Below are 25,907 nucleotides of genomic sequence, written 5' to 3'. Positions count from 1 at the left end.
GAGAAGGTGCACAATTTGAAGCTTCTTCCTTGGGAGGCAGGAAGACAAGTGCAGTGTACGTTGGCATTCCAGCTTTTCCCAGGGCTACCTGAGGTACTCATATATATCTTGGCTGACTTGGGATGCTGACAGGAAGCTAGCACACACTGGGTGCCTGGTGGCCACTGAAAACAAAAGATACAGTGAGGCAGTTTGCTACTACAGAACAAGAAAATTTGTAGTGTTGTAGATACCAGAGGGAGCAAGTGATGATAAGTTCCTGAAAAAGAAAAGGGTAAGCCTCCATTTGAGAAAGTACCTACACAGGCCCAGAGAAGTCACATTTCCCAAAAAGGTTTCAGAGGCCCCCAAAATCGCTAGATTGGCTGACTGGTGACAGTCTTCCCCTGTATGAAGCCATTCCATAATCACTGGAAGAGGTGGCTGGTATTTACCATGTGCAGATCCCAACATAAACTTAAGAGACACATGAAGGAAGAGAGAAACATGACCCAGAAAAAGTAACAAAATAAATCTCCAGAAACCAATCCTAAAGAAACAGAGGGATTTCAATTATCTGACAAAGAATTCAAAATAACCATCAAAAAGATGCTCTATGAGCTCAAAAAACGATGAATGAACAAAATGAGAATATCAACAAAGACCTAGAAAACATAAAAAAGAACAAAACAGAAAATTTGGAGCTGAAGAATACAATAGCTGCACTGAAAAATTCACTAGAGGGAATCAACAGCAGATATGATTGAGCAAAAGGAAGAATTAGTGCACTCAAAGACAGGTCATTTGAAACTATTCAGTTCGAGGAAAAATAACAAAAACATGAAAAAGAATGAAGAAAGCCTAAGGGACTTATGGGACACCATCAAGTGAACAAATACATGCATTTGGAATTTCAAGAAGGAAAAGGAGTGGGAGGGAGAGGAAGACAGAGATAGGGACAGAAATATTATTTAAAGAAATAACATTTGAAAATATACCAAATCTGGGAAAGGAAATGAACGTCTAGATTGAAGAAATCCAACATACTCCACGTAGGATAAACCCAAAGAAATCCATACCAATAATCAACATAATCAAATTGTCAAAAGTCAAGGACAAGAGAGAATTTTGAAAGCAGTGAGAGAAAAGTGACTCATCATGTACAAGGAAAAACCCATAAAATTATCAGTGAGTTTCTCTGCAGAAACCTTGCACATCAAAAAGGAGTGTAATAACATATTCAAAGTGCTGAAAGAAAAAAAAAACTTTCAATAATGAAGGAACAGTAACAACTTTCCCAGATGAACAAAAGCACCACTAGACCTTCCTTACAAGAAATGCTAAAGAGAAATGCTTATCATTTGAGTTGAAATGGTAAGATACTAAACAGCAAGATGAAAGCATATGAAAGCATATAGCATAAAGCTCACTGGTAAAGGTAAATACATAGATAAATACACGATACTGTAATACTGATGGTTAAATTGCTTTTAATTTTAATATATAAGTTAAAAACAAAAGTATAAAAATAACTATAACTATTAAATATGTTAATTGATACACAATATAAAAAAGGTAATTTGTGACATCAATAACATAAAGTGTAAGGTGGAGGGATATAAAAGTGTCAAGTATTTATATGCAATTGAAGTTGGTCTCAGCTTAAAATAGGTTGTTATATCCATAAGATATTTTCTGTAAGCTCCATGGTAACCTCAAAGAAAATGCCTTTAAATGATGCACAAAAGAAAGTGAGAAAGGAATCAAAGCATGACACTACAAAAAAATCAATGAAACACAAGGGAAGAGTGCGAGAGAAAAAAAGAGGGACAAAAAAGCTACAAGACAGAAAACAACTAAGGAAATAGCAATAGTAAGTCCTCCCCTCTCAATAATTACTTTAAATATAAATAGATTAAACTCTTCAATCAAAAGGCACAGAGAGTGGCTGACTTTTTTTTAAAGAAAACAAGATCTAACTATATGCTGTCTGTAAGAAACTCACTTTAGATTTAAGGGCACATCTAGGCTGAAAATGAAAGGATAACAAATTATATTCTATGTAAAAGGTAACCAAAAGAGAGCAGGGACAGCCATATTTATATCAGACAAAATAGACTTTAAATAAAAAATTTTCAAAAGAGACAAAGAAAGACATTATATAATGATAAAATGGTCAAACTACCAGGAGATATAACAATTATAAATATATATGTATCCAACATCAGAACATCCAAATATATGAGTCCAACATTGATAGAAGTGAGGGGAGAAATAGAGAGCAACACAATAATAGTAGGAGATTTCAATACCCTACTTTCAATAATGGATAGAATATTCAGACAGAAGGTCAATGAGGAAACAGATGACTTGAGCAACATTATAGACCAAATGGACCTAACAGACATATACAGAACCTGTCACCCAACAACAAAATATACATTCTTCTCAAGCACACTCAGAATGATCACACGTTAGGTAACAAAACATGTCTTAACATGTTTCAAAAGATTGAAATCTTACCAAGTATATTTTTTAACCACAAAAGAATGAAACTAAAAATTAATGGTAGAAGGAACACTAGAAAATTCACATATATGTTAAAATTAAATAATACATCCATAAACAACTAATGGGACAAAGAAGAAATCAAAAGGGAAATTAGAAAATATCTTTAAACAATGAAAACCAAAACACAGCATAACAAAACTATGGGATGTAACTAAAGTAGTACTAAGAGGGAAGTTTATAGCAATAGAGTCCTACATTAAATAAAAAAAGAAATATCTCAAGTAAAGTAACTTTACACCTCAAGGAACTAGTAAAAGAAGAACAAACTGGCTTGGCACAGTGGTTCATGCCTGTAATCTTAGCACTTTGGGAGGCTAAGGCGGGAGGATCACTTGAGGCCAGGAGTTCAAGACCAGCCTGGGCAAAATAGCGAGACCCTGTCTCTACAAAAAAAAATAATAATAATAAAATTAGCCAAGTGTGGTATGGTGGTACACACATGTACTTCAAAAAAAATAAGAAGAAGAAAAAATAAGAAGAAGTCCAAAGTTAGGAAATAATTCTGATCAGAGAGAAATAAACAAAACAGAGACTAGAAAAGGAAAAAACTGACAAAACAAAGAGCCGGTTTTTTTAAAAAAGATTAACAAAATTGACAAAACTTTACCTAGATTAACTAAGAAAAAAAGGGAGAAGACTCAACAAATAAAATGAGAAATGAAAGAGGAAGATTACAACTGATGCCACAGAAATAAAAGAGATTATAAGAGACTACTCTTAACAATTATAAGCCAACAAATTGGATAACCTAGAAGAAATGGATAAATTTGTAGAAATATACAACCTATCAAGACTGAATCATGAAGAAATAAAGACTCTAAGTAGACCTATAATTAGTAAGGAGACTGAACCAGTAATCAAAAACCTCCCAACAAAGAAAAGCCCAAGACCAGATGGCTTTACTGGTGAAGTCTACCAAACATTTTAAGAAGAACCAATGCCAATATTTCTCAAACTATTCCAAAAAATTTCAGAGGAAGGTACACTTCCAAACTCATGTCATTAGGCCAGCATTACCCTGATACCAAAGCCAGAAAAAGAATACTTACTATAGGAAAAGAAAACTATGGGCCAGTATACCTGATGAATACAGATTCAAAAATCCTCAAGAAAATACTTGCAAATCTAATTCAACAGCACATTAAAAGGATCAAACACCATGAACAAGTGGAATTTGTCCCTGTGATGCAAGGATGGTTCAACATATGAAAATCAATGTGATATACACATTTACAGAATGAAGGCTAAAAAAATTACATGATCATCTCAACAGATAAAGAAAAATTATTTGATAAAATTCAATAGCCCTTCATGATAAAAACACTCAATGACGTATGAATAGAAGAAAAGTACCTGAAAATAATAAAGATCATATATGAAAAGCCCACAGCTAACATCATAATAGTGGAAAATTGAAAACTTTTCCTCTAAGGTGAGGAACAAGATGAGGATGCCCGTTCTCACTACTTCTAGCCAACACAGTACTGAAAGCACTACTACAGCAATTAGGCAAGAAAGACAAAACAAAACAGAACAATAGGCAACTTTTGCAATTGCTTGCAAAAACAGAGCAATTGAGCAAGAATAAGAAATAAAGGCATTCAAATTGGAAAGGAAGAAGGAAAATTATTTCTATTTGTAGATGGCATGCTGTTTCTTATATGTAGAAAACCCTAAAGATTCCACACCAAAAAAAACCTGTTAGAACTAATAACAAGTTCAGCAAGATTGTAGGATACAAAATCAACATATAAATATCAGTTGTATTTTTATATGCTAACAAGAAACAGAGAAGGAAATTAAGAAAACAGTCTCATTTATAGTAGCATCAAAAAACAAAATAGTTAGGAATAAACTTAACCAAGAAAGCCAAAGACGGGTACACTGAAAATTACAAAACATTGCTGAAAGAAATTAAGAAAGACAAAAACAAGTGGGAAGATATGCCATGTCCGTGGACTGAAAGACTTCATATCATTAAAATGTCCACACTACCCAAAGTGATCTAAAGATTCAATGCAATTGCTATCAAAATCACAATGACATTTTTTACAAAAATAGAAAAAAAATCCTAAAATTTATATGGAACCACAAAGAACCCCAAATAGACAAAATAATCTTGAGAAAGAGCAAAGCTGGAGGACTCATTCTTACTGATTTCAAAAATATTGCAAGGCTACAGTAATCAAAACAGTATGGCACTGGCATAAAGACAGACATATAGACCAATGGAACAGAATAGAGAGCCTGACAATAAACCCACACATATACAGTCAACTGAGTCAACTGATCTCTGACAATGGTGCCAAAATATACAATGGGGAAAGGGTAGTCTCTTCAACAATTGGTGCTAGGAAAACTATATAGCTACATGCAAAAGAATGAAATCAGACACTTATTTTATACCATATGAAAAATCAACTTAAAATGGATGGCAGACTTAAACATAAGACCTGAAACTGTAAAATTCCTGGAAGGAAGCATAGCAGAAAAGCTTCATGATATTGGTCTTGGCAATTACTTCTTGTATATGATGCCAAAAGTACAGGCAACAAAAGGAAAAATAGATAAGTGGTACATCAAACTTAAAAGCTTCTATGCAGCAGAGGAAATACTCAACAGAATAAAAGTCATCCTACAAAACAGAAGAAAATACTTGCAAACCATATATCTGTTAAACGGTTAGTACCCAAATTATTTAACTCCTATAACTCAATAGCAAAAAAACAAGAAAATCACCAAATAACCCAATTTAAAAATGGGTAAAGGAATTGAATAGACATTTCTCCAAAAGAAGACATATAAGTGGCCAACAGATATATGAAAAGATCCTCAATATCACTAATCGTCAGGGAAATGGAAATGTCACAATGAGATATTACTTCATATCTGTTACGATGGTCATTATCAAAAAAACAAGAAATAATAAGTGCTGGAAAGGATGTGGAGACACTGGAACCCTTGTGTACTGTTAGTGGGGATGTAAAATGGTGTAGTTGTTATGGAAAACAGTATGGAGTTCCCTCAAAAAATTAAAATAGACCTACTACATGATCAAACAATCCCACTTCTGGGTATGTAACCAAAAGAATTGAAATCAAGATCTTGAAGAGATATTTGCACTCCTATGTTCACTGCAGCATTATTCACAGTAGCCAAGAGGTGGAAACAACCTAATGCCCATCAACAGCTAAACTGATAAAGAAAATGTGGTATATACATATAATGGAATATTGTTCAGCCATAAAAAGGAAGAAATACTGTCATATGGTACAGCACGGATGAACCTTGACCTTATGTTAACCTTATGTTAAATGAAATAAGTCAGAAGGGCAAATACTACATGATTCCACTTGCATCAGTTATCTAAAGTAGTTTCGTTCATAGAAACAGAAAGTGAAATGGAAGTTGTCAGGAGCTTGGGGAAGGGGAAATGGGGGTTGCTGTTAAATAAGTATAAAGTTTAAGTTATACAAGATGAAAAAGTTCTAGAGATCTGCTGTACCACATTGTGCTTATAGTTAATATTGTACTCTATACTTAAAAGTTTGTTAACAACTAGATCTCTTGCTATGTCTTTTTTCTTACCACAATAACAAATAATGGATATCATCAAAATTAAAAGCTCTTGCTCTATGGCAAATCCTATTAAGAAGATGAAAAGACAAGAGAATATTTGCAAACTACATATCTGACAAAGGACTGATGTCTAGCATACATAAAGAACACTCAAAACTCAACAGTAAAAACAAACAATATAATTAGAAAATGGGCCAAAGATAGGAAGAGATATTTAATTGAATAAGATTTAGGGATGGCAAAATAAACACATGAAAAGATGTTTCACATTATATAATGTTCACATTATTAGCCATTAGAAATGCAAATAAAATCATAATATCACTAACTATCAATCAAAATGGCTAAAACTTAAAAAAAAAAAACAGTGACAATACCAAATGCTAGCAAGGATGCAGAGAAACTGGATCTCTCATACACTGCTGGTGAGAATGCAAAATGGTACAGCCACTTTGGAAACATAGTTTGTCAGTTTCTTTTAAAACTAAACATGTGCTTACGATACCACCTTGCAATAACTCTCCTAGGCATTTATCTCAGAGATGAAAATTTACATGTACACAAAAGCCTGTACTCAAATGTTAACAACAGTTTTATTTATAATAGACAAAAACTCGAAATAACAGAAATCCCTCAATAGATGAATGGATAAACAAACTGTGGTATATCTATATTGTGGAATATTTCTCAGCAATAAAAGCTACTGATATCAACTTGAATGAGTCTCAAGGGTATTATGCTAAGTGAAAAAAAAGTTGGAAAAGCTCACATACTTTATTACCCCATTTATAAAAACTCTTAAAATGACAATTACAGAGAAGGAGAACAAATTAGTATTTGTTAGAGGTTACTAATGCTGGAGGTAGGTGGTGAGTATGACTATAAATTACATTTGCAAACAATAAAAAATCCATGGCAAGGGGTTTTCAAGCCAGTTGCTCAAACTTTTGTCTAATAAGTAGTGGGAATGGAGAAGTTTCATGCTGGATAACTTAGAACCTATTCCTGCAATTGTCATGCAGTTAATTGATTTACATATACCCTGTGTAAGGTGGCCTCAAATTGCTTTTCACTATTGAATATATTCATTTTCAGTTGTGTTATGAAAAGAATATTTGTATTGGGTAAAATATTTAGTGATAATTAGAAAGGAGAAAACGGGGGGAAATTACCTCTCTCTGCACTGTCCAAAATGATAATCACTAGCCATATAAAGCTATTTAAATTTAAAATGATCAAAATTAAATGAAATTAAAAATTCAGTTCCTAGAGACATTTCAAGCACAATAGCCACATGTGGCTAGTGGCTCCCATACTAGAACAGTGTAGACATAGAACTTTACCATCATCACAAAAAGTTCTATTGGATAGTGCCGCTTTAGAGCTGTGGTCCCCAACCCTCGGGCCATGCCCCAGTACTGGTCCATGGCCTGTTAGGAACCGGGCTGCCCATTACCACCTGAGCTCCAACTGCCCCGCCCCATCCCCTGTCCATGGAAAAATTGTCTTCCATGAAATCGGTCCCTGGTGCCAAAAAGTTTGGGGACCATTGCTTTAAGGCATGAACATGTCATTTCCCCACAATCATAGGTAGAGTTAGAGCCCTAAGAACTCTGACAACAATTGATATTGCATTAACTGTGCTTTGTATTTACATATTATTCCATTTTCAGCAATATTTAGCAGTATGTTGCAGTGATTCAGTGCTAGGGCTTTGGTTTAGAATAGGCCTGGATGTCAATTTTAGTTCCAACCTTTATTAAATTGCATGACCTTGGGCATGTTATTTCACTTCTCTGTACCTGTTTTCTCATTTTAAGAAATGTAGGGGCTGGAGGATAATAGTCATAGAATTTTGTGAGGATTACATGATACAAACTCAATATCTGACATGTGTTCTATAAATGCTAGTTATTATTAGCATTATTGTTTAAGTCAAGAAGATGAATTTGGCTTGTTCTAGGACCTAGAATCCAGGTGAACAGTGGAAAAGCCAATAAGAAACATTCAATTATATAAGCAGCAAGCGAAGGAGACCCTAACAGGGCTCCCATTGACTCTTTTTCTTTTTTTTTCTTTTTCTTTTTTTTTTTTTTGAGACAGAGTCTTGCTTTGTTGCCCGGGCTAGAGTGAGTGCCGTGGCATCAGCCTAGCTCACAGCAACCTCAAACTCCTGGGCTTAAGCGATCCTCCTGCCTCAGCCTCCCGAGTCACTGGGACTACAGACACGCGCCACCATGCCTGGCTAATTTTTTCTATATATATATTTTTTAGTTGTCCAGATAATTTATTTCTATTTTTAGTAGAGACGGGGTCTCGCTCTTGCTCAGGCTGGTCTCGAACTCCTGAGCTCAAGCAATCCACCCGCCTCGGCCTCCCAGAGTGCTAGGATTACAGGCGTGAGCCACCACGCCCGGCCCCCTATTGACTCTTGATGGACATAAACACCAACCACATCATCCTATATATAATTTGGGGCCAGCAAAAAAGGAAAAGAGACCTTGTCCTTTGAGATCTATTTGTCTTGCAGCTTTGAAAAGGTCAAAGTGTACCTTACCCTTGGCCTTAAGGGACTCGGAATTGAAGGTTAACCACCATGACATATCAAATAAACTAAAAGCACAATATACTGTTTATAAAAGAAGATTACCCAAACAAGTCACTCAGCAGGAGAGGCACTTGGAGTTGTTTTCCCAGCTGTTTCTAGCAGTCAATCCAATTCCTTGCTGTATTATTATGGTGAAATGGCACTATACCCAATTCTTTCTGAATACCACACAATAGGCCTACTGTACCTCCATAATTAACTGGATAAATATTTATTGAGTACCTACTACATACAGGGCACTTTTGCTCTATAGCAGCCATCAGCAAACTATGGCTGGCAGGTCAAATTCAACCCATCTCATGGTTTTGTATGGCAAGTAAGGTAAGAATGATTTTTACATTTTTAAATGGTTGGGAGAATTGCCCTCAACCACTATTATGGAACACTTAATGGCTCTGGAAATTAACTTTTGCTGCAGACTTGATAACCGAAAATTACAAGACAAAACAATGCTTATATGTGAAACTTACACTGTAGTAAAGTCATTTCAACAATTAACATTGTCTGAATCACAAGTAATGTAAAGATGCTTTATATACTTCCCATGCTGTCCCAAGCCAAAATAACAAAACCACAATGAGACACTACTTTACAGCCACTAGAATGCCTGTAATAAAAAAGATAGACATAAATAAGTATTGGTAAAGACGTGGAGAAATTTGAACCCTCAAACAATTGCTGGTGGGAAGGTAAAATGGTACAGCCACTTTGGTAGAGTCTGGAAGTTCCTCAAAAAGTTAAACATAGAGTTATCATATAACCCAGCAGTTCCAGATATATATCCAAGGAAAATGAAATTATATGCCTGCACAGAAACTTGTACACGAGTGTTTATAGCAGCGTTATTCATAATAACCAAAAGGTGACAGCACAAATGCCCATAAACTGATGAAAGGATAAACAAAATGTATTACATCCATAAACTAGAATAGTATTCAGCCATAGAAAGGAATGAAATACGGATACATGCTGCAACATGGATGAACCTTGAAAACATTATGCTAAGTGAAAAAAGCCAGATATAAAAGACCACATACTGGCCGGGCGCGGTGGCTCACGCCTGTAATCCTAGCCCTCTGGGAGGCCGAGGCGGGTGGATCGCTCAAGGTCAGGAGTTCAAGACCAGCTTGAGTGAGACTCCGTCTCTACTAAAAATAGAAATAAATTATCTGGACAACTAAAAATATATATAGAAAAAATTAGCCGGGCATGGTGGCGCATGCCTGTAGTCCCAGCTACTTGGGAGGCTGAGGCAGGAGGATCGCTTAAGCCCAGGAGTTTGAGGTTGCTGTGAGCTAGGCTGACGTCACGGCACTCACTCTAGCCTGGACAACAAAGTGAGACTCTGTCTCAAAAAAAAAAAAAAAAAAAAAAGACCACATACTATATTATTCTATTTATATTAAATGTCCAGAAAATGAAAACCTATAGAAACATAAAATAGATTAGTGGTTACCTAGGGCTAAGGGTGGAAATGGGGAGGACTAAAGATAGGCATGAGGTTTCTTTCTGGGGTGATGGAAGTTATTTAACATAAAAATGTGGTGATGGTAACACAAGTCTATAAATATTTATAGTCATTAAACTGTACACTTAAAAATAGCAAAGCTATTACACAAAGTCAGAAATCAGTTCAGTAGTTGTCAAGAGCTGGGATTGGGGGGAGAGAAGTGATCACAAAGAAGCATGAGAAGGCCGGGCATGGTGGCTCACGCCTGTAATCCTAGCACTCTGGGAGGCCGAGGCGGGTGGATTGCTTGAGCTCAGGAGTTCGAGACCAGCCTGAGCAAGAGCGAGACCCCGTCTCTACTAAAAATAGAAATAAATTATCTGGACAACTAAAAAATATATATATAGAAAAAATTAGCCAGGCATGGTGGCGCGTGTCTGTAGTCCCAGTGACTCGGGAGGCTGAGGCAGGAGGATCGCTTAAGCCCAGGAGTTTGAGGTTGCTGTGAGCTAGGCTGATGCCACGGTACTCACTCTAGCCCGGGCAATAGAGCAAGACTCTGTCTCAAAAAAAAAAAAAAAAAAAGAAGCATGAGAGAATTTTTGGGAGTGATAAAAATATTCTATATCTTGATTGTGGTGGTAGTTCCATAACAGTATATATTTACCCAAGTACATTGAACTTTCCACCTAAAAGGGTAAGATTTACTATGTGCAAATGACACCACAATAAAGCTGACTTCTAAAAAAATAGTTAAAACAAGAAGAAATATCTCCATTCCCACACAAATTTGCCATATATATATATACATATATATATTCAAGTTTAAACTACAGGCCCAGCAGTGGTTTTTGGACTTTGAGGCAAGTGCAAAGGATATTTCCATATTCCAAAATGCACTTAACTGTGCAATTGAGCAGCTTTCACCAAATCTTCAACTGGAATTTATTAACCTGCAATGTAATGACATGCTAAAAGGCAATATTAAGAGAAGAATCTAATAGAATTCTATTCCAAGCCATGGATATGCTTATTAAAATCATATGCTTGTGTACCCTTGATAGTATATGATGAGAATGGCACTTCACCTCTGTAGACTTCCATCCAAAAACATAACCCTAGTTTAACCATGAAAAACACATCAGACAAACTCAAATGGAGGGATTTTCTACAAAATGCCTGACCAGTACTCCTCAAAACTACCAAGGTCATCAAAACAAGAAAAGTCTGAAAAATTGTCACATACCAAAACAGGCTAAGGAGACACAATGACTAAATATAATGTGGTATGCTGGATGGCATACCATCCAGAGACAAACTAGTAAACTTGGAAAAAAGTATAGGGTATAGTTAATAGTAATATACCAGTGTGGGTTTATTAGTTGTGACCAATATAGCATAGCATGTAAGATGTTAATGATACGAGGTTCAGCAAATGGTGCGGGGACAATTTGGATATCCACATGGAAAAAGATGAACTTAGACCCTCACCTCACACCATACAGAAAAATTAACTCAAAATGAGTCATAAACTGAAATGTAAGAGATAAAACAACAAAACTTTTGGAAAACAACATAGGAAAAATTCATCGAGACCTTAGATTAAGCAAAGGCTTCTTAGGTACAACACTAAAAGCATGGTCCAGAAAAGAAAAAAATGAAAACTTGGACCTCATCGAAATTCAAAACTTTTTACTTCAAAAGACACCATTAAGAAAAGGAAAAGACAAGCAGAATACTGGAAGAAAATATGTATATATCATATACCTGACAGGGATTGTATCTAGAATATATAAACAATCCTTATAACTAAACAATAAGAAGACAAATAATCCAATCTAAAAATGGAAAACAGATATAACAGACACTTCATCGAAGAAGATATACAAATGGCTATTAAGTTCATGAAAAGATGCTCACCATAATCAGTCATTAGGGAAACACAAGTTAAAATCACAATGAGATATCATTTCACATCCACTTAGAATGACTTTAATAAAAAACACAGTAAATTAAAAAATGTTGACAAGGATGTGGAGAAACACAGGAACCCTCATACATTGCTAGTGGAAATGGTGCTGCTACTTTGCAAAACAGATACGCAGTTTCTTAAAAAGTTAAACATATATTTTCCCTATAACCCAGTAATTCCACCCTTAGGTATCTACCAAAGAGAAATAAAAGTGTATGTCCACACAAAGACTTACACACAAATGTTCTTAGCAGCACTAGTCACAATAGCCAAAAGTTGGAAACAACCTAAATGTCTATCAACTGGGGAGTAGATAGGAAAAAATGTGTTATATCCATAAAATAGAATACTATTCAGCAATGAAAAGTAAGCAAGTACTGATACATGCTACAATATGGATGAACCTCAAAAATATTATGCTAAGTGAAAGAAGCTATACACAAAAGACCACACATTGTATGATTTCATTTACATGAAATGTCCAGAATAGGTAAATTTATAGAGACAAAAGAGTATATTAGTGGTTGTCTGGGGCTGGGAGTGGAAATGGGGATTAACTGTAAATGGACATGAGGGATCTTATTGGAGGAATGAAAATGTTCTAAAACTGATTTATGGTGATGGTTGCCCCACTGAATAAAGTCACTAAAAATCATTTAATTCTGCACTTGAAATAGATGAATTTTAGAATATATAAAATGTATCTCAATAAAGCTGTTCAAATGCAAAGAAAATGGTAGGGGAAACTGGGTCAGTGGTATGCGGGAACTCTGTACTAATTTTGTAACTTTTCCATAAATCTAAAACTATTCTGAAATTTTAAAAACTTTATTTAAATAAAAATTTAAAAGTATATGTTCCTGGATTGATATCAGTATTTGGCAGTACCTATCTGTGTAAAAAGATATTTTTAAAGACTAAATAGATAAAATCTTACTACAAATCAGCATTAACAGAGGAACATTTGGAATCAATTTTGATGATAGGGAACTCTAACTTTGAGCCCCAATTAAGCAAAATGTTATCCCCCCAAAAAGAATTCCATTCTTCTCGTTTGTAGTCCTGTATTACAAAAAGGTACTCAATTATTATTATTATTATATTTTGAATTTCATCACTAAACATTTGTTGAAATTTGTTTCCTCTCTTGTCATATAAGTACCTACAAAATATCCTCAATATTGCCTTTTGGCCCACAAAGCCTAAAATATTTATTATCTGCCTCTATACAGAAAGTTTGCCAAGCCTTATTTCTACACCGTAACAGGATAAACATAAACACATTCAGTCTCTTTCTTGAATATATTCTTATCATTATCTAGTTTTGGCATAATGCCCTTCTGGATATGCCTTATAAAGGACAAGCCTTCCATTGCTTCTGCTATGACACCATTTGGGATTTCCATAAAAAGAAGCACTATTAGCTTAATAGTTCTAGCAAAGCCTCGATGTCATCGTTAATATCATGATATTAAAGTGCCAACAACACATCCCAGTATCCCTAAGATGACCCTCATCAGGTTGTGATGTCACCACGTTAGGACTCACCAAGGTCTCTTAGATATCAAGTGGCTCCCACAGCATCACACCCTGCCTTTGGCATCACCCTGGCACATCACCTTAGTATGGTGTCATATGCTGTCACTGCTGTGGCAGAACCCTACCCTGATGCCACTCCGCCGAGATGTCAGAGTAATTAACCCCTACTTCTCTCCACTCCCTGGGCAGTGGCAGACAGGGGGAGGGTAGCCTCAGTCACTGGTTCTTGCTCAGGAGGTAGTACTCAGCTCCAACTGTTGTCCCTTCCGCCTGCCACTGCAAGTCAGGCACCCCAGGAGACAGGACCTTTAGGCTCCCATAATTCTCTTGCCCTGCCCCCGCAACCGTTTCATGCGTACGACTCAATGGCCCCACAGCGACCACCCACCCCGGCTCTCACACACAGTTCCACTCGAAGCCGCTCCCCGTACCTGACTCCATTCTCCAGCTGTCATCGTGGGCCAATTCCACCGGCAACTTGACTACGGACGGGCGCACGGAACCCTGGGACTTGTAGTTCTGTGCTGCTAGGGGCCGAGTCGGTGAGGGCGGCAAAGGCGCCTCCCCGCCTGGAACTTCCCTCAAACTGCAACTCCCAGAGGCGCCGCGCGATGGTAAAAGAAATGAGAACGAGGAAGGTCGGTGATTGGTGTAGTTCTGCCTGCTCTTTTGACTGGCAGCCGGATCCGGCGACGTGAGGCGGGCGTTGCTTGCGCTTCGCGGAGATCCTGGGAAGGCGAAATGGAGGGGTGTGTGTCTAACCTATTGGTGTGTAACCTGGCCTATAGCGGGAAGCTAGAGGAGTTGAAGGAGAGGATCCTGGCCGATAAATCCCTGGCAACTAGAACTGACCAGGTAAAGCGGCGCTAGGGCTTCTCCGCAGCCGGTTCTATCGGCGAAGCCCTACGTGGCTTCCCGGGCCCGGCCCAAGCGGAGGTCGGTTCTGCGAGGGGCAGATCCCCGCCCCTGCCGCCCCAGCAGTCCCCCGGGGTCACTTCGGGACTCGCAATCCTGTTGCAGGAGCTAGCCCTGCAGACCTCAAGTGTGTGTGTGTGTTTATTTTTTTTTTTTGGCCCGGCCCTTAGCTCGCTGAGTTTTGGATATTTCTAGAACGTCTACCGCGTTTCTCAGGAATGCCCAATCCATGAGGGGGAAAGCTTTTTATATGGGTTTCTTTACCTTTACTGGAGACTGTGTTCTATGAAACACGTGTAACGAAACCTCTCTTCTGGGCCAGGCAGTTTGCTAAGAGCTGGGGATACGATCGAGTGGAAGAAGCAGACAATCAAGTAATCACAAAAGCATTTGTCCGATTACAAATTGTGCGCTTAATACTTGGGAGAGAAGTTTACATGGTGCTTTACAGAACACATAATAGGAGGACCCGATGCCTAATGTGGTGGTAATTGGAAAAGGCTTTGCAAAGGAGGAAAGGTTAGACTTTAAAGGATGAGTAGGATTTTCACGGGGAATGAAAGACATTCTGAGCAGAGGCGAACAAAAGTGAATGGATGTTGGGAAGTGTTTCTGTCCTCCTGCTCAAAGGACTATCATGCTCTCACACTGAGTTTCTAGAAGGATTCACGGTACCATTAATAAACCCACAAATATTTATAGATTGCTTTCTGTTTGACAGGCACTGTGCTAAGCACTAGAGAGACAGTATCTTATACTTACAAATCTCTATTTTGTCTCTTTTGGAAGAAAATTTGAAGTCAGGAGACAGTTTTCTCTTTTCTGGAACTCTCCTTTATTACTCAACCTGAAAATGGCTTTACTTTTACCTTCATTATGGTCTGGTAATATTTAATAATTTAAATTTAAATTTAATAATTCATATTAAGTTAAGATTTAATAATACTCCATGGAAAATTTAATCATTCTTTTGCCTAGTCAGTGGCTTATAAAGGGAAGGATCTATTCAGAATCAAGAGATTTAAGAAACATAACCAGATGCTATTTGTGGACCTTGTTTGGTTCCTGATTTAAACCAACACAAAAAGACATTTGGGGGACAGTTGGGGAAATCTGAATACAGACTGGGTATTAGATGTTATAAAGGGGTTAGTGTTAATTTTAATAGGTGTGACAATGGTCTCATATAAGAAAATATACTTAATTTTTAGAAAATCAAATATTCAGGTGTGAAAGGTCATATTTAGGATTTGTTTTAAGAAACTTCAGCAAGGCAAAAAACTAGGTGAAGCAACTAGGGCAAAATATTTATTGTTAAATCTAGGCAATAGGCATGTGGGTTTCTATTATAGTCCCTCTATTTTTATGTGTTTGAAATTCTTTGTAAGAGACTTTAAAATACCATTTCATATTACATAGTGCTGACTAAGAAATATAGCAGTCACTGCAAAGAGGAATTCCCTTTGAGAAATATGGCTACTAGCTTATTACTTTTTATAAATAGAAATTTTGTTGGTCTCTAATTCTGTGTGTAGTATGTTTTCTAACTGATTACATAATTTCAAATAGTTTTATGAACATTACTTCCCCAATAAGATTCATGTGTTCTTTCCAGAGCATCTAACTTGAAGTCAGTGTGGTAGTAAAGATTTCAAAGTCAGACAAGGTTTGTGTCCCAACTTCACCGTTTACAAGCCATGTGACCTTAGACAAGTTGCTTACCCTGAGGAGTCTTAGTTTCCTTATCTGTAAAACAAGGATAATAACCACTGTATAGGATGGTAGGGATTAAATGAAACAATGCATGTAAAACTCCAGCACAGTGCCTGACATAGAAGTACGTACATAATGTAATAGTAAATAGCCAAACCTCTATATCTACCAGAGCATTGAAATTAGTTTCTTGCTCTACTACTTCCATCACCATAATCTGCCCAGAATTAATTAGGTTTATTGATGTTATTCTCCCCATGTTACTAAAACCTTGGTCTCTCTTATATTAGTAAGCAATATAGTTTAAGGTTACCTACCTGAGGATCCAGTGCTCTCCATTTCTTCTTTTTAAACTATGGGTTTGCCAGTACCAGTGTTGTTTTTTTCCTGCTTTTTTGTCTTATTTCTGTGTCTCTTCAAGAATGTTTATCTTTTTCTCTGTTTCTCATGTAGGACAGCAGAACTGCCTTGCATTGGGCATGCTCAGCCGGACATACAGAAATTGTTGAATTCTTGTTGCAGCTTGGCGTGCCAGTGAATGATAAAGATGATGTGAGTACTAGGCAGAGTTGATAACTTACCAGTTATCTTTAGACTCCAGACTGGTGTTTACCGAAGCCTGAGTATTAAGCTCATAAGCAAAATTGTAACCTTTACAACTAAGAAGTTACAGCATGGCCCTGGTGATCAAGAGACTAGTGGTTTCATTATTTTAAAATATTAGTTTTGCCACTTATAATCTGTGATTTAAGGTAAACATACAGACCATGGCTTACTATGGTGAACCCTAAAAGACTATAAACCCTTTTTATTATATTGGAATTTTTTTTTTTTTTTTTTTGGTGAATGTTCCCTGAATAGTGAGGGCCTAGGTACCATTTTTGTTATAGAAAGAGATTTATTGCAATGGTATTGGTTTTATTAGGATTAGACTTCTGAAGAATAAGAATAGAACTTTTTTTGTAGGCCAAGATTCCTTTCCCTTTGTAAAGCTCTTTGTAAACCTTGCCTAAATGTTAAGCATTAATCCCTGTGCCTTTTTCCCCTGGTTTTTGTACTGCCCACTTCTTTTATAGGCAGGTTGGTCTCCTCTTCATATTGCTGCTTCTGCTGGCCGGGATGAGATTGTAAAAGCCCTTCTGGGAAAAGGTGCTCAAGTGAATGCTGTCAATCAAAATGGCTGTACTCCCCTACATTATGCAGCTTCCAAAAACAGGCATGAGGTATGGTTCCATCCCTTCGCTACTTCTGTTGAGTTCTAAACCTATACACAAACACAAATAGACCTCTGCATTGTTTTCTTCTCTTTCCAGATTGCTGTCATGTTACTGGAAGGCGGCGCTAATCCAGATGCTAAGGACCATTATGAGGCTACAGCAATGCACCGGGCAGCAGCCAAGGGTAACTTGAAGATGATTCATATCCTTCTGTACTACAAAGCATCCACAAACATCCAAGACACTGAGGGTAACACTCCTTTGTAAGTGACAAGTAGCAGTCATTTATATTCTACTTGACATTAGCCCTCATGCAATAATTCTTACATATCATATCTTTTTTCATTCTACTTACAAATACAATACATATTAATTGGAAAAATTTGAAAGTACACAAAAGTATAAAGAGAAAAATAAAAGTTACCTATTATCTTGCCACCCAGAAATAACCACTGATAACATTTTTGTGTATTTCCTCCCAGTTTTTTATATGCAAATGTGTACATTTTACACACTTTTTTTAAACAAAATTGGGGTCTTACTATGTATGTACTTTTATTAGTTTTATATTTTGTTCTTTTCACCTTATATTGTGAGCATTTTCCAATATCATTTAATATGTTTAAAATTTTGTACTGGTTATATACAATACCATTTTATGGATCTGCCATAATTTAATCATTCTTCTGTTACTGTGTATTCAATTTTTTTTTAGTTTTCCACTATTATAAATAATGCTACATTGACCAATGTTGTATGAAAACCTTTGGCCACATTTCTGGTTATTACCTTAGTATGGACTCCTAGAAGTCGAATTGCTGGGTCAGCAAATACATTTGAAGACTATTGCTATATATTGCCAGATTGTTTCCAGAGGAGTTGTATCATTGTACCCTCCCAACGGTAGTTTAAGAGTGCCTATTACCCCCACAGCAACACTAAAATTATCCTTCTGTTATGTAAAAATGCTATTTATAGTTGTAATTTACATTTTTTATTATCAGTAAATTTGAACATTTTTTAATGCCTTGTGGCTACTTATATTTCCTCTCTAATTGTAACTTTTTGTGTCCCTTTCTCTTTTCCTTTTGGAGAATTAATTTGTTTTTACTGGTTTTTAAGTACTCTTTACTTGACATATTAAAAATATTAACCTTCTGCAATGTTAGTTGAAAATATTTTCCCAGTTTGTCTTTTCATTTTGTTCATGAATTTTTTAAATAACAGAAGTTTTTAATTTCTATGTAGTCAAACCTATTAATCTTTCTTCATGACTGGAAAGTTATTCCTCACCCTGAAATTAGTTAAATATTCTTCTCCTATGTTTTATTGTAGGTTTTTTTTAACATTTCATTGGTTTTGGTTAAGGGTTATTGTTACTATTTTGCATTTAACTCTTAAATTCATCTGGAACTGATTTATGTATATGACCTGAAGCTGGCCTCTACCTTGATATTTTTTCCACAGTACTTGGCCGCTTTTCTTCTTTGTTGAATGGTGACCATTTTTTGAACCAGAAATTCTGTGAGTTGTCTTTTTAGTCCAGAATGAGGTTCAACCTTTTCCAGTTTGACTTTAAACCAACTTTTTAAAAGTATTGTTTTCTTAACTCTTAGTTTAAAAAAAAAATCTTTCCTGTAATTCTAAAAGACACTGTTTAGAAAGACCTTTCTGTTTCTAGAATATTCTATTCTAGCTCTTTCTCCATAACTAAAAAGGCAGGATGGCCTAGAGGAAATCTAGGAGACAGTATAGGGTCCTGGGAAGAGTATAGGATTTAGAATAGCTAGCTGCTATTCATCCAATTCAAACTCTGCCATTACTAACTATGTTAAATACTTATATTAATCAACTTATAGAAGTTACTTAACATTCCTGAGTCTTAATTTTCTCATCTGTAATATGAGGATAGTAATTCCTTCCTCACTAGATTGTTGTGAGGTTTAAGTAAAATAACATGTAAAGTGCCTAATACCCTGCCAGGCAAACTGTTAGTGCCAGACAAAGGTTAGTGTCCTTCTTCACTCAGTTTACTGCTCCGCCATGTCAGCATGGGCAAGAACTTTAAACTCTGTCACCATTTCAACATTAAATGGTGATAATAATACCTTGCTAACTTACAAGGTAGATCATGGATCAGATGAGACAAAATCTTTTAAACCGCTTTTCCAAACTTCAAGCCACACAGATTGCTATTAACAGAATGTGAATTGGGGCTTTTTAAAATTCTAACCCTGAATTATTACATATAGTGTTTGGGGTAAACTACTACTAATCTCTATAAAATGAGGAAGTTGTTCCTTAGGCTGGCATTTAGATCCCTTCTATTGTAACTAGGACTAGAATTATGATTTACGATCTGGTATCATAACTCTATTCCACTGAATTTTAACTTATAAACAGTTTTCACCATGCAAACTGAGTTTTCTTTGCTGATTAAATAACTTTCCAGTATTACCACTGCCTAATAATGTGTACTTTAGACTACCTAACAGGAAATCCTAACCGTTAGGTGGAATTGGTAGTGATTAATTGGTCTTTGTGGTCCCTGATTTCAGACACTTAGCCTGTGATGAGGAGAGAGTGGAAGAAGCAAAACTGCTGGTATCCCACGGAGCAAGTATTTACATTGAAAATAAAGAAGAAAAGACACCCCTGCAAGTGGCCAAAGGTGGCCTGGGTTTAATACTCAGGAGAATGGTGGAAGGTTAAGCAGCTTGGATTTATTCTTACTTTGTAATACAGTTTTATTGTTGTCCCCAGTGTCCTGGAAACTCATGTACTTGTGCATAAGGCATCATTTATGACATAGGACGTTTTCTCACCTTCCCAGTCTTATAAACATGTTGACTGTTGTTCCTGCTGAGGTACTTGTTCTAAGCTTACAACTGTCTTTCCAGGCATTAAATTACTGTTGAGGTTGTTCTACTATTATCATATATTATTCTGTATTGAATCTGGATTAATTTTGAGTATGTGATTCTCTGGCTATTGTGAATCTTCAGCACCCTCCCAATGCACCTTCTGTCCCTCTCTGAGGCAGAACAACCCCAATAACAACAGGGCAGTTGTTGTGCTAGATCGTTCTAAGTGGATTCTATAATGTTCCCCTGTACAGTTGAAACACATCCTAACTTGTTTTTCAAGCCTCACTCAGGCCTATGCCAAATATTTCTGTTTTTTCAACCATGAGGTTTAATTTATTTTTGTGATTAGAGGGATGCTGATATATTTTAGTGGACCAAATTTTAAGGTAGAGGGCATGCTCTAAAATAATGAAAAACAATAGCCCAGTGTTTCTTTGATGAACTGTTTCCCTCCAAAAAAGATGTATGGTTTCTTTAAAAGTACCTACATTGAGTCGTCCTGTATGAAAAACAATGTCAAGCTTGTTAAAATACAAATACAAATCAAAATTTGTATTTCAGAAACTAAAAAATAAAATGTTGAAAGAATCTCCCAGTTTTTCTTTCAAATCAGTTAGACGTTCACTTAAGCCTTAAAAACCTTAGTAATGACATTTCTCAGTTTTTGGTAGCTCTAAAGTCAATAAAATTAGTGAAGCTTGAACTGCAGCTAAAATCTTTAAAAATCTTCTGAATTGCTAATTAAGTGGAGAACAAAAGGAAATTAGTATAAACTTGAGCTCATTTAGGGAAGTGTCTTAAATGATACTAGTCATAAAATCTAATGAACTCCAAGTGACTCTTCAAATTATTTTTTAATTTGAATTTTATGCTGCGAATATTGCTTGAAATAAGTGATACACATGAGCTCACAAACTTGCATTAATTTTGGGTCAAAGACTTAATGAGTTTTGTAAACATGAACTGTATTGTTCATATACAAACCCTTTTTACATAAATGTTTTGAGTACCAATCTATACAAATAATCAGGGAAGCATCTTATGGAACAGAACTTTATTAAATACTGAAGATACAATTGATGGCAGAGGAAATAATTTATTTCTAATATTTTTTAGTATGATCAGGGAGTAAAATTTTGTCTAATAGAGTCTTTTAGTATGGAAGATGTTTGTTCTTCATAAATATTGAGTTGGTTATCTGAGGTAATAAATAGGCTTTGTGGGTGTAAAAGAAAATTCACACTAGTTCTTCAATAAGAGTCCTTCAGTAAGCAATACGGATGGAACCAAGCAAGCCACAGGCCATTTGTAGGCTTTTAGCATTTAAGTGAAGTGACTTGTTAATAATATTTAGATCACTGATTGGTATAAACTAAGGATATTAGTGACCTTGGGTATTGATCAAATTATTACCTGTTCTGTAGGAAACCTAATACAGACAAAGCTGATTCAAGGACAGCAGATTCCCAAATGAATTCATAAAAGATGACAATTTAATTGTAAAGCTTACCTGAGAATATGAGATGGAAGAACTAGGCCGATGGAAACAGTGGGAAAAATTTACATTCTTAAATATCTATTGTAGAGAATTTAGTTTCAGTGAGGTTCTGTGAGCTTCAAGGTAAATTGTGTTTTACTACATAATCTTCAGAATGGGGGCTGTTAATGACCAAGCCATGATTAGAGGCTTGGAACTTTCAGCCCCATCCCCCATCCCCCATCCCCCCTCCTCCCTCCTCCAGAGATTGAGTTAATAATCAATCATGTCTATGTGATGAAGCCTCCATAAAAATCCTTAAACTACAAGGTTGGTGAGCTTCCAGGTTGGTGAACACATCCACGTGCCAGGAGGGTGGTGCACCCCAACTCCATGGGGACAGAAGCTTCTGTGCTTGAGACCCTTCTGGACCTCACCCTATGGTACCTCTTCAGCTGGCTGTTCATCTATGTCCTTTATAATAAACTGGTAAACAAAAGTAGAGTGTTTCCAAATTCTGTGAGCCATTATAGCAAATTATCAAACTTGAGGAGGGGGTTGCAGGAACCCCCAAGTTGTAGCCAAGTCAGATAGAAGTGAGCAGCACCTAATATTTGCAACTGCTGTCTGAAGGGGGCAGTCTTGTGGGACCTAACCCTTGACCTCTAGGGTCTGTGCTAACTCTGGGTAATTAGTATCAGAATTGAACTAAATTGTAGGACACCCAGTTGGTGTCTGCAGAGAAATGAATTGCTTGGTGTGGAAACCGTACATGTTTGGTGTCTAAAGTGGTGTGAGTAGAGGAACAGTTTTCCTTTATTGGCATATCTGGTTTAGGTTTCCTGAAGCCCTCATTATCATCTCTGAATTCTTGGTGTTTTTTAAACCACAGCTTCAAAGACAAGTGGGATTATCAAGTCTTTGATTGGTTTGAACCTTTTATGAGGCCCTCTGACCAGTTTTCAGCATGTAGACATATAAAACAAGCTTTTGTTACTAAAACTTGGGTTTGTTTCATTGAAATTAGTAGTTTGGTATAGTTGAAAGAGCATTACACTGGGAATCAGAGAATTTGGATCTAGTCTTGACTTTATGTAATCTCTGGCAGATTATTTTACCTCTCTTCACTCAGAGATTCTCCTCTGGGGACTGAGTAGGAATATATAAGAACGAACAAGCTTTTTAAAAGTATATTTAACCCTTCCTGCCTCCACCACCAAGAATGTAATTCTACATCATCTCCCACCTGCAGCCATCATTGTTAGAAGTGAGCCATTATGTGTATTATAACCTTCAGGTGTACTGGGGTTGAAAAAGGTTAAATACTATTGATCTCGAAGTTCTCTTCCAGCTCTGAAAGTTCATCAAACTTGTGTTACACACAGGCCAGTGCAAAAGTTGCAAATATTAACTTCTCAGCATACAATATTGGGGGGAAAATTACCTGGTCTAAAGGGCATAAAAGATAATCAATATACATGGTTTCTTAGCTATTGATCAAGAATTACTATGTTTTAGTCCCTTCTCATCATAGATCACTGTAATTTGGAGGCCCTCCCCAGTGCAGTACAAATTCTAGCCTTTCTCTCCTGCAGTCAACACACTGTTGTTGATAACACACAAGAACTTGTCATGGTTAGCAAAATTCTATACTCCATGAGGACAAAGGCTAGCTCTGATTCTGCTCACCATTGTACCGCCAGCAGTAGCAACAGTCCTGGTTCATAGTAGCCATCACTGCCAGTAGTCCACTAGACCTAGTAGTCCATTGGGTGACTGAATAAACAATGAATTTGGAGAGTATACGGACCTACAGCCAAAAGACTGTTCTGTTGACTTAACCATACCCTGTCTCGCTAAATGCAGAAACAAAGAGATGAGAGAAGTTCCTGAAAATCCTTTTGAGTGGTAAGAATGAGCAGTTAAGAAGCCTAAGGCTGGCTTGAGTTTTGGTTGGGACTACCCATTTAAATTTTAACTACTTGTGGCAAAATAAATCAGTCCTCTCTGAATGAGAATTATGCTGAAATAATTTGGTCAAAGCTTAATCAAAATATTTTCTGAAAAAAATTTTCTGATCCAATGATGAATAAGCTGGGAAAAATCCCATTTCGTTGCCTTATTGGAAAGCTCTTAAACATATGAGCTCACTTTTCTGCTCAAGTGACATTTATTGAACAGAGTTTTCTTATGATTCAGTATGTCTTACAGGGTCTTACTTAGGATTCATTGCAAACATAAATATATGGTATATTATGGGCGTACTTAAGAAAGCTGGGATGAAGTTGCACTGACCCAGAGTAGGTTGGGTAGATGATAACCCACATGGTTTGATTTGAGAGAGCTGGGAAGCCTCCTTTTCCCAGAAATATCTCTCTTCTGGTCTGTTTCAGTACCTGAAATTCCAACGTTTTGACTCTTTGGATTAAGGATTATCTGTGTTCAAGAGTCCCCTTTAAAAGGTAACTACTCCCAAGGGGACTAGCTCCTTTATCAACCTGAATGAGATCACTGGATGATGAAAGATCACGTTCACTAAACAACAACAGGTTACGGAACAGCTGCCTTTTGAAAGGATGGCAAGGACAGAGGTAGGTCCTGAGAAATGAATCCTGCCTGAAGGACACAGAACTGAGTGAGTCACTGAGCTAGTAGGAGCATAAGAATCTGGGGTGTTTGGAAAATAAGGTGCCACAAGGCCATCAAGGGCACTGAAAGGAAAATCCCAAAGGCACCACTTCAGATGAACCTCATGTACATCCCAATTTTTCCCAGCAAGAGTTTCTGCCTGGGCAACATGTGCACTAGATTTTTAAATTTAGATTTTTTCTATTTTTTTCCTGTCAAATTAATTATGTCGATTTCAGCTCAGCTTTCAAGCTATCAAGATCATTCCAAATCTTGATTCTGTCTTATAGCATAGTAGCTATTACCCCAGGAGAAGTCATCCACAAAATTATGAAGGCTGCCTTGTATTTTTATCTAAGTCACTGGTTCTTAATCTTGGATTCATGGAGTATTTAATTCATCTAAAACCATATGTGACATTGTGTGTATAAGCAGTTTTCAATGGAGAGGGGTCCAGAGTTTTCGGCAGATTCTCAAGGTGACCCATAACCTCAAAAAAGGTTACAAGCCACTGATGCAGCTATTCATAAGTATTTTGAACAGAACAGTGCTAATGAGGACAGAGCTCTGTAAGACTGCCAATAGTGCCTTCTTTCCTAGTTAGCACTGATCCATCAGAAATTTTGGGGCATAGTTGTTGACTATTACATGTCAGTCTCTCTTCTTGTGATTTGCCTTTATCATAACAGTAGAAGGGAAAAATGAATTTCAGCTACCTGGGCATTCTGAGAGGCATTGAGATGTTTACACTGTTATTGTTTCATTTTTAATCTCCAAATATTAGGTCATTCTTAAGACCTTCATCGTTTTGCTTCCTGTACCCATCAGACACCATATATCATGGTATCATATTTAGTCCGTGAATGGAATTATAGACGCTTCAAAAATGCCTGAGATTGGCTGAAAATTGACACATCAAAGAAAATGCATAAGTAAAAGCTTGCTATCTTGTCTTTCCACAGCTCTGGACAAGAGTAATGTTAATTTCCATTTCAACCCACCTTAAAACCTACAAAGACTCTACCTCAACATGTGTATGTGTATGATCTATATAAAAAGGAGTTTGCAGTTTAAGAAAATCCTTTACATAAAAATCTGGATATGGTAAGTTAGAAATTCATTACTTCAAAAAAGATTCACCTCAGAAGGAAGTCAGACAAAAAAAGTACATACTGTATCATCCCATCTGTACGAGAGTCAAGAAAAGGCAAAGCTAATCTCTAGTGATGGAAAACAGATCATCGGTTGCCTACGTCCAGGACAGTGGTGGGATTGCACAAAGGGGCATGAGTGAACATTTTCAGCTGATGGAATTGTTTTCCTCTAGATAGGTGTGGTGGTTTCATGGGTGTGTACTCTATCAAAATTCATCAAATTGTACAATTCATCAAA

At 36.7% G+C, this 25,907-nt stretch overlaps 2 protein-coding genes across 6 annotated transcripts in view; one reads left to right on the top strand and one right to left on the bottom strand.

Moving 5' to 3' along the window:
• ATG4A (autophagy related 4A cysteine peptidase) overlaps positions 1 to 16,659 on the bottom strand; it is a 55,598-nt gene extending 38,939 nt beyond the window's left edge. For 3 of the 4 annotated variants that reach the window (XM_045537931.1, XM_045537933.1, XM_045537934.1), the window contains exons 1-2: positions 16,644 to 16,659; positions 14,130 to 14,426 (exon numbers count right to left, since the gene is read on the bottom strand). In XM_045537931.1, coding sequence (XP_045393887.1) covers positions 14,130 to 14,139 — 10 coding nt within the window. In that variant the 5' untranslated portion in view covers positions 14,140 to 14,426; positions 16,644 to 16,659. Of the gene's footprint in view, positions 1 to 14,129; positions 14,427 to 14,877; positions 14,915 to 16,643 lie in introns of those variants that run through there. The other variant, XM_045537932.1, reaches the window with a different exon arrangement.
• On the top strand, positions 14,349 to 20,998 carry PSMD10 (proteasome 26S subunit, non-ATPase 10). 2 transcript variants are annotated; one of them, XM_045537935.1, is made up of 5 exons: positions 14,349 to 14,553; positions 16,780 to 16,878; positions 17,403 to 17,549; positions 17,640 to 17,806; positions 20,102 to 20,998. In XM_045537935.1, the coding sequence occupies exons 1-5, from the start codon at positions 14,440 to 14,442 to the stop codon at positions 20,253 to 20,255; spliced, it is 681 nt and encodes a 226-aa protein (XP_045393891.1). In that variant the 5' UTR covers positions 14,349 to 14,439; the 3' UTR covers positions 20,256 to 20,998. The 2 variants fall into 2 exon arrangements, with proteins under 2 accessions (XP_045393891.1, XP_045393892.1); XM_045537936.1 differs by having other exon boundaries at positions 14,375 to 14,553; positions 17,640 to 17,727.
• The last annotated feature ends 4,909 nt before the right edge of the window (positions 20,999 to 25,907 follow it).

Source organism: Lemur catta, chromosome X (genome assembly GCF_020740605.2).
Source record: "Lemur catta isolate mLemCat1 chromosome X, mLemCat1.pri, whole genome shotgun sequence".
Classification (NCBI taxonomy): domain Eukaryota; kingdom Metazoa; phylum Chordata; class Mammalia; order Primates; family Lemuridae; genus Lemur; species Lemur catta.
This window is presented reverse-complemented; position numbering and strand designations above follow the sequence as displayed.

Coding starts and splice junctions, on each gene's coding strand:
- PSMD10 (XM_045537935.1), top strand. CDS start 14,440: ATGGAGGGGTGTGTGTCTAACCTATTGGTGTGTAACCTGGCCTATAGC. Junction 17,550..17,639: donor CTTCCAAAAACAGGCATGAG/GTATGGTTCCAT, acceptor TTCTCTTTCCAG/ATTGCTGTCATGTTACTGGA. Junction 17,807..20,101: donor ACTGAGGGTAACACTCCTTT/GTAAGTGACAAG, acceptor CCCTGATTTCAG/ACACTTAGCCTGTGATGAGG.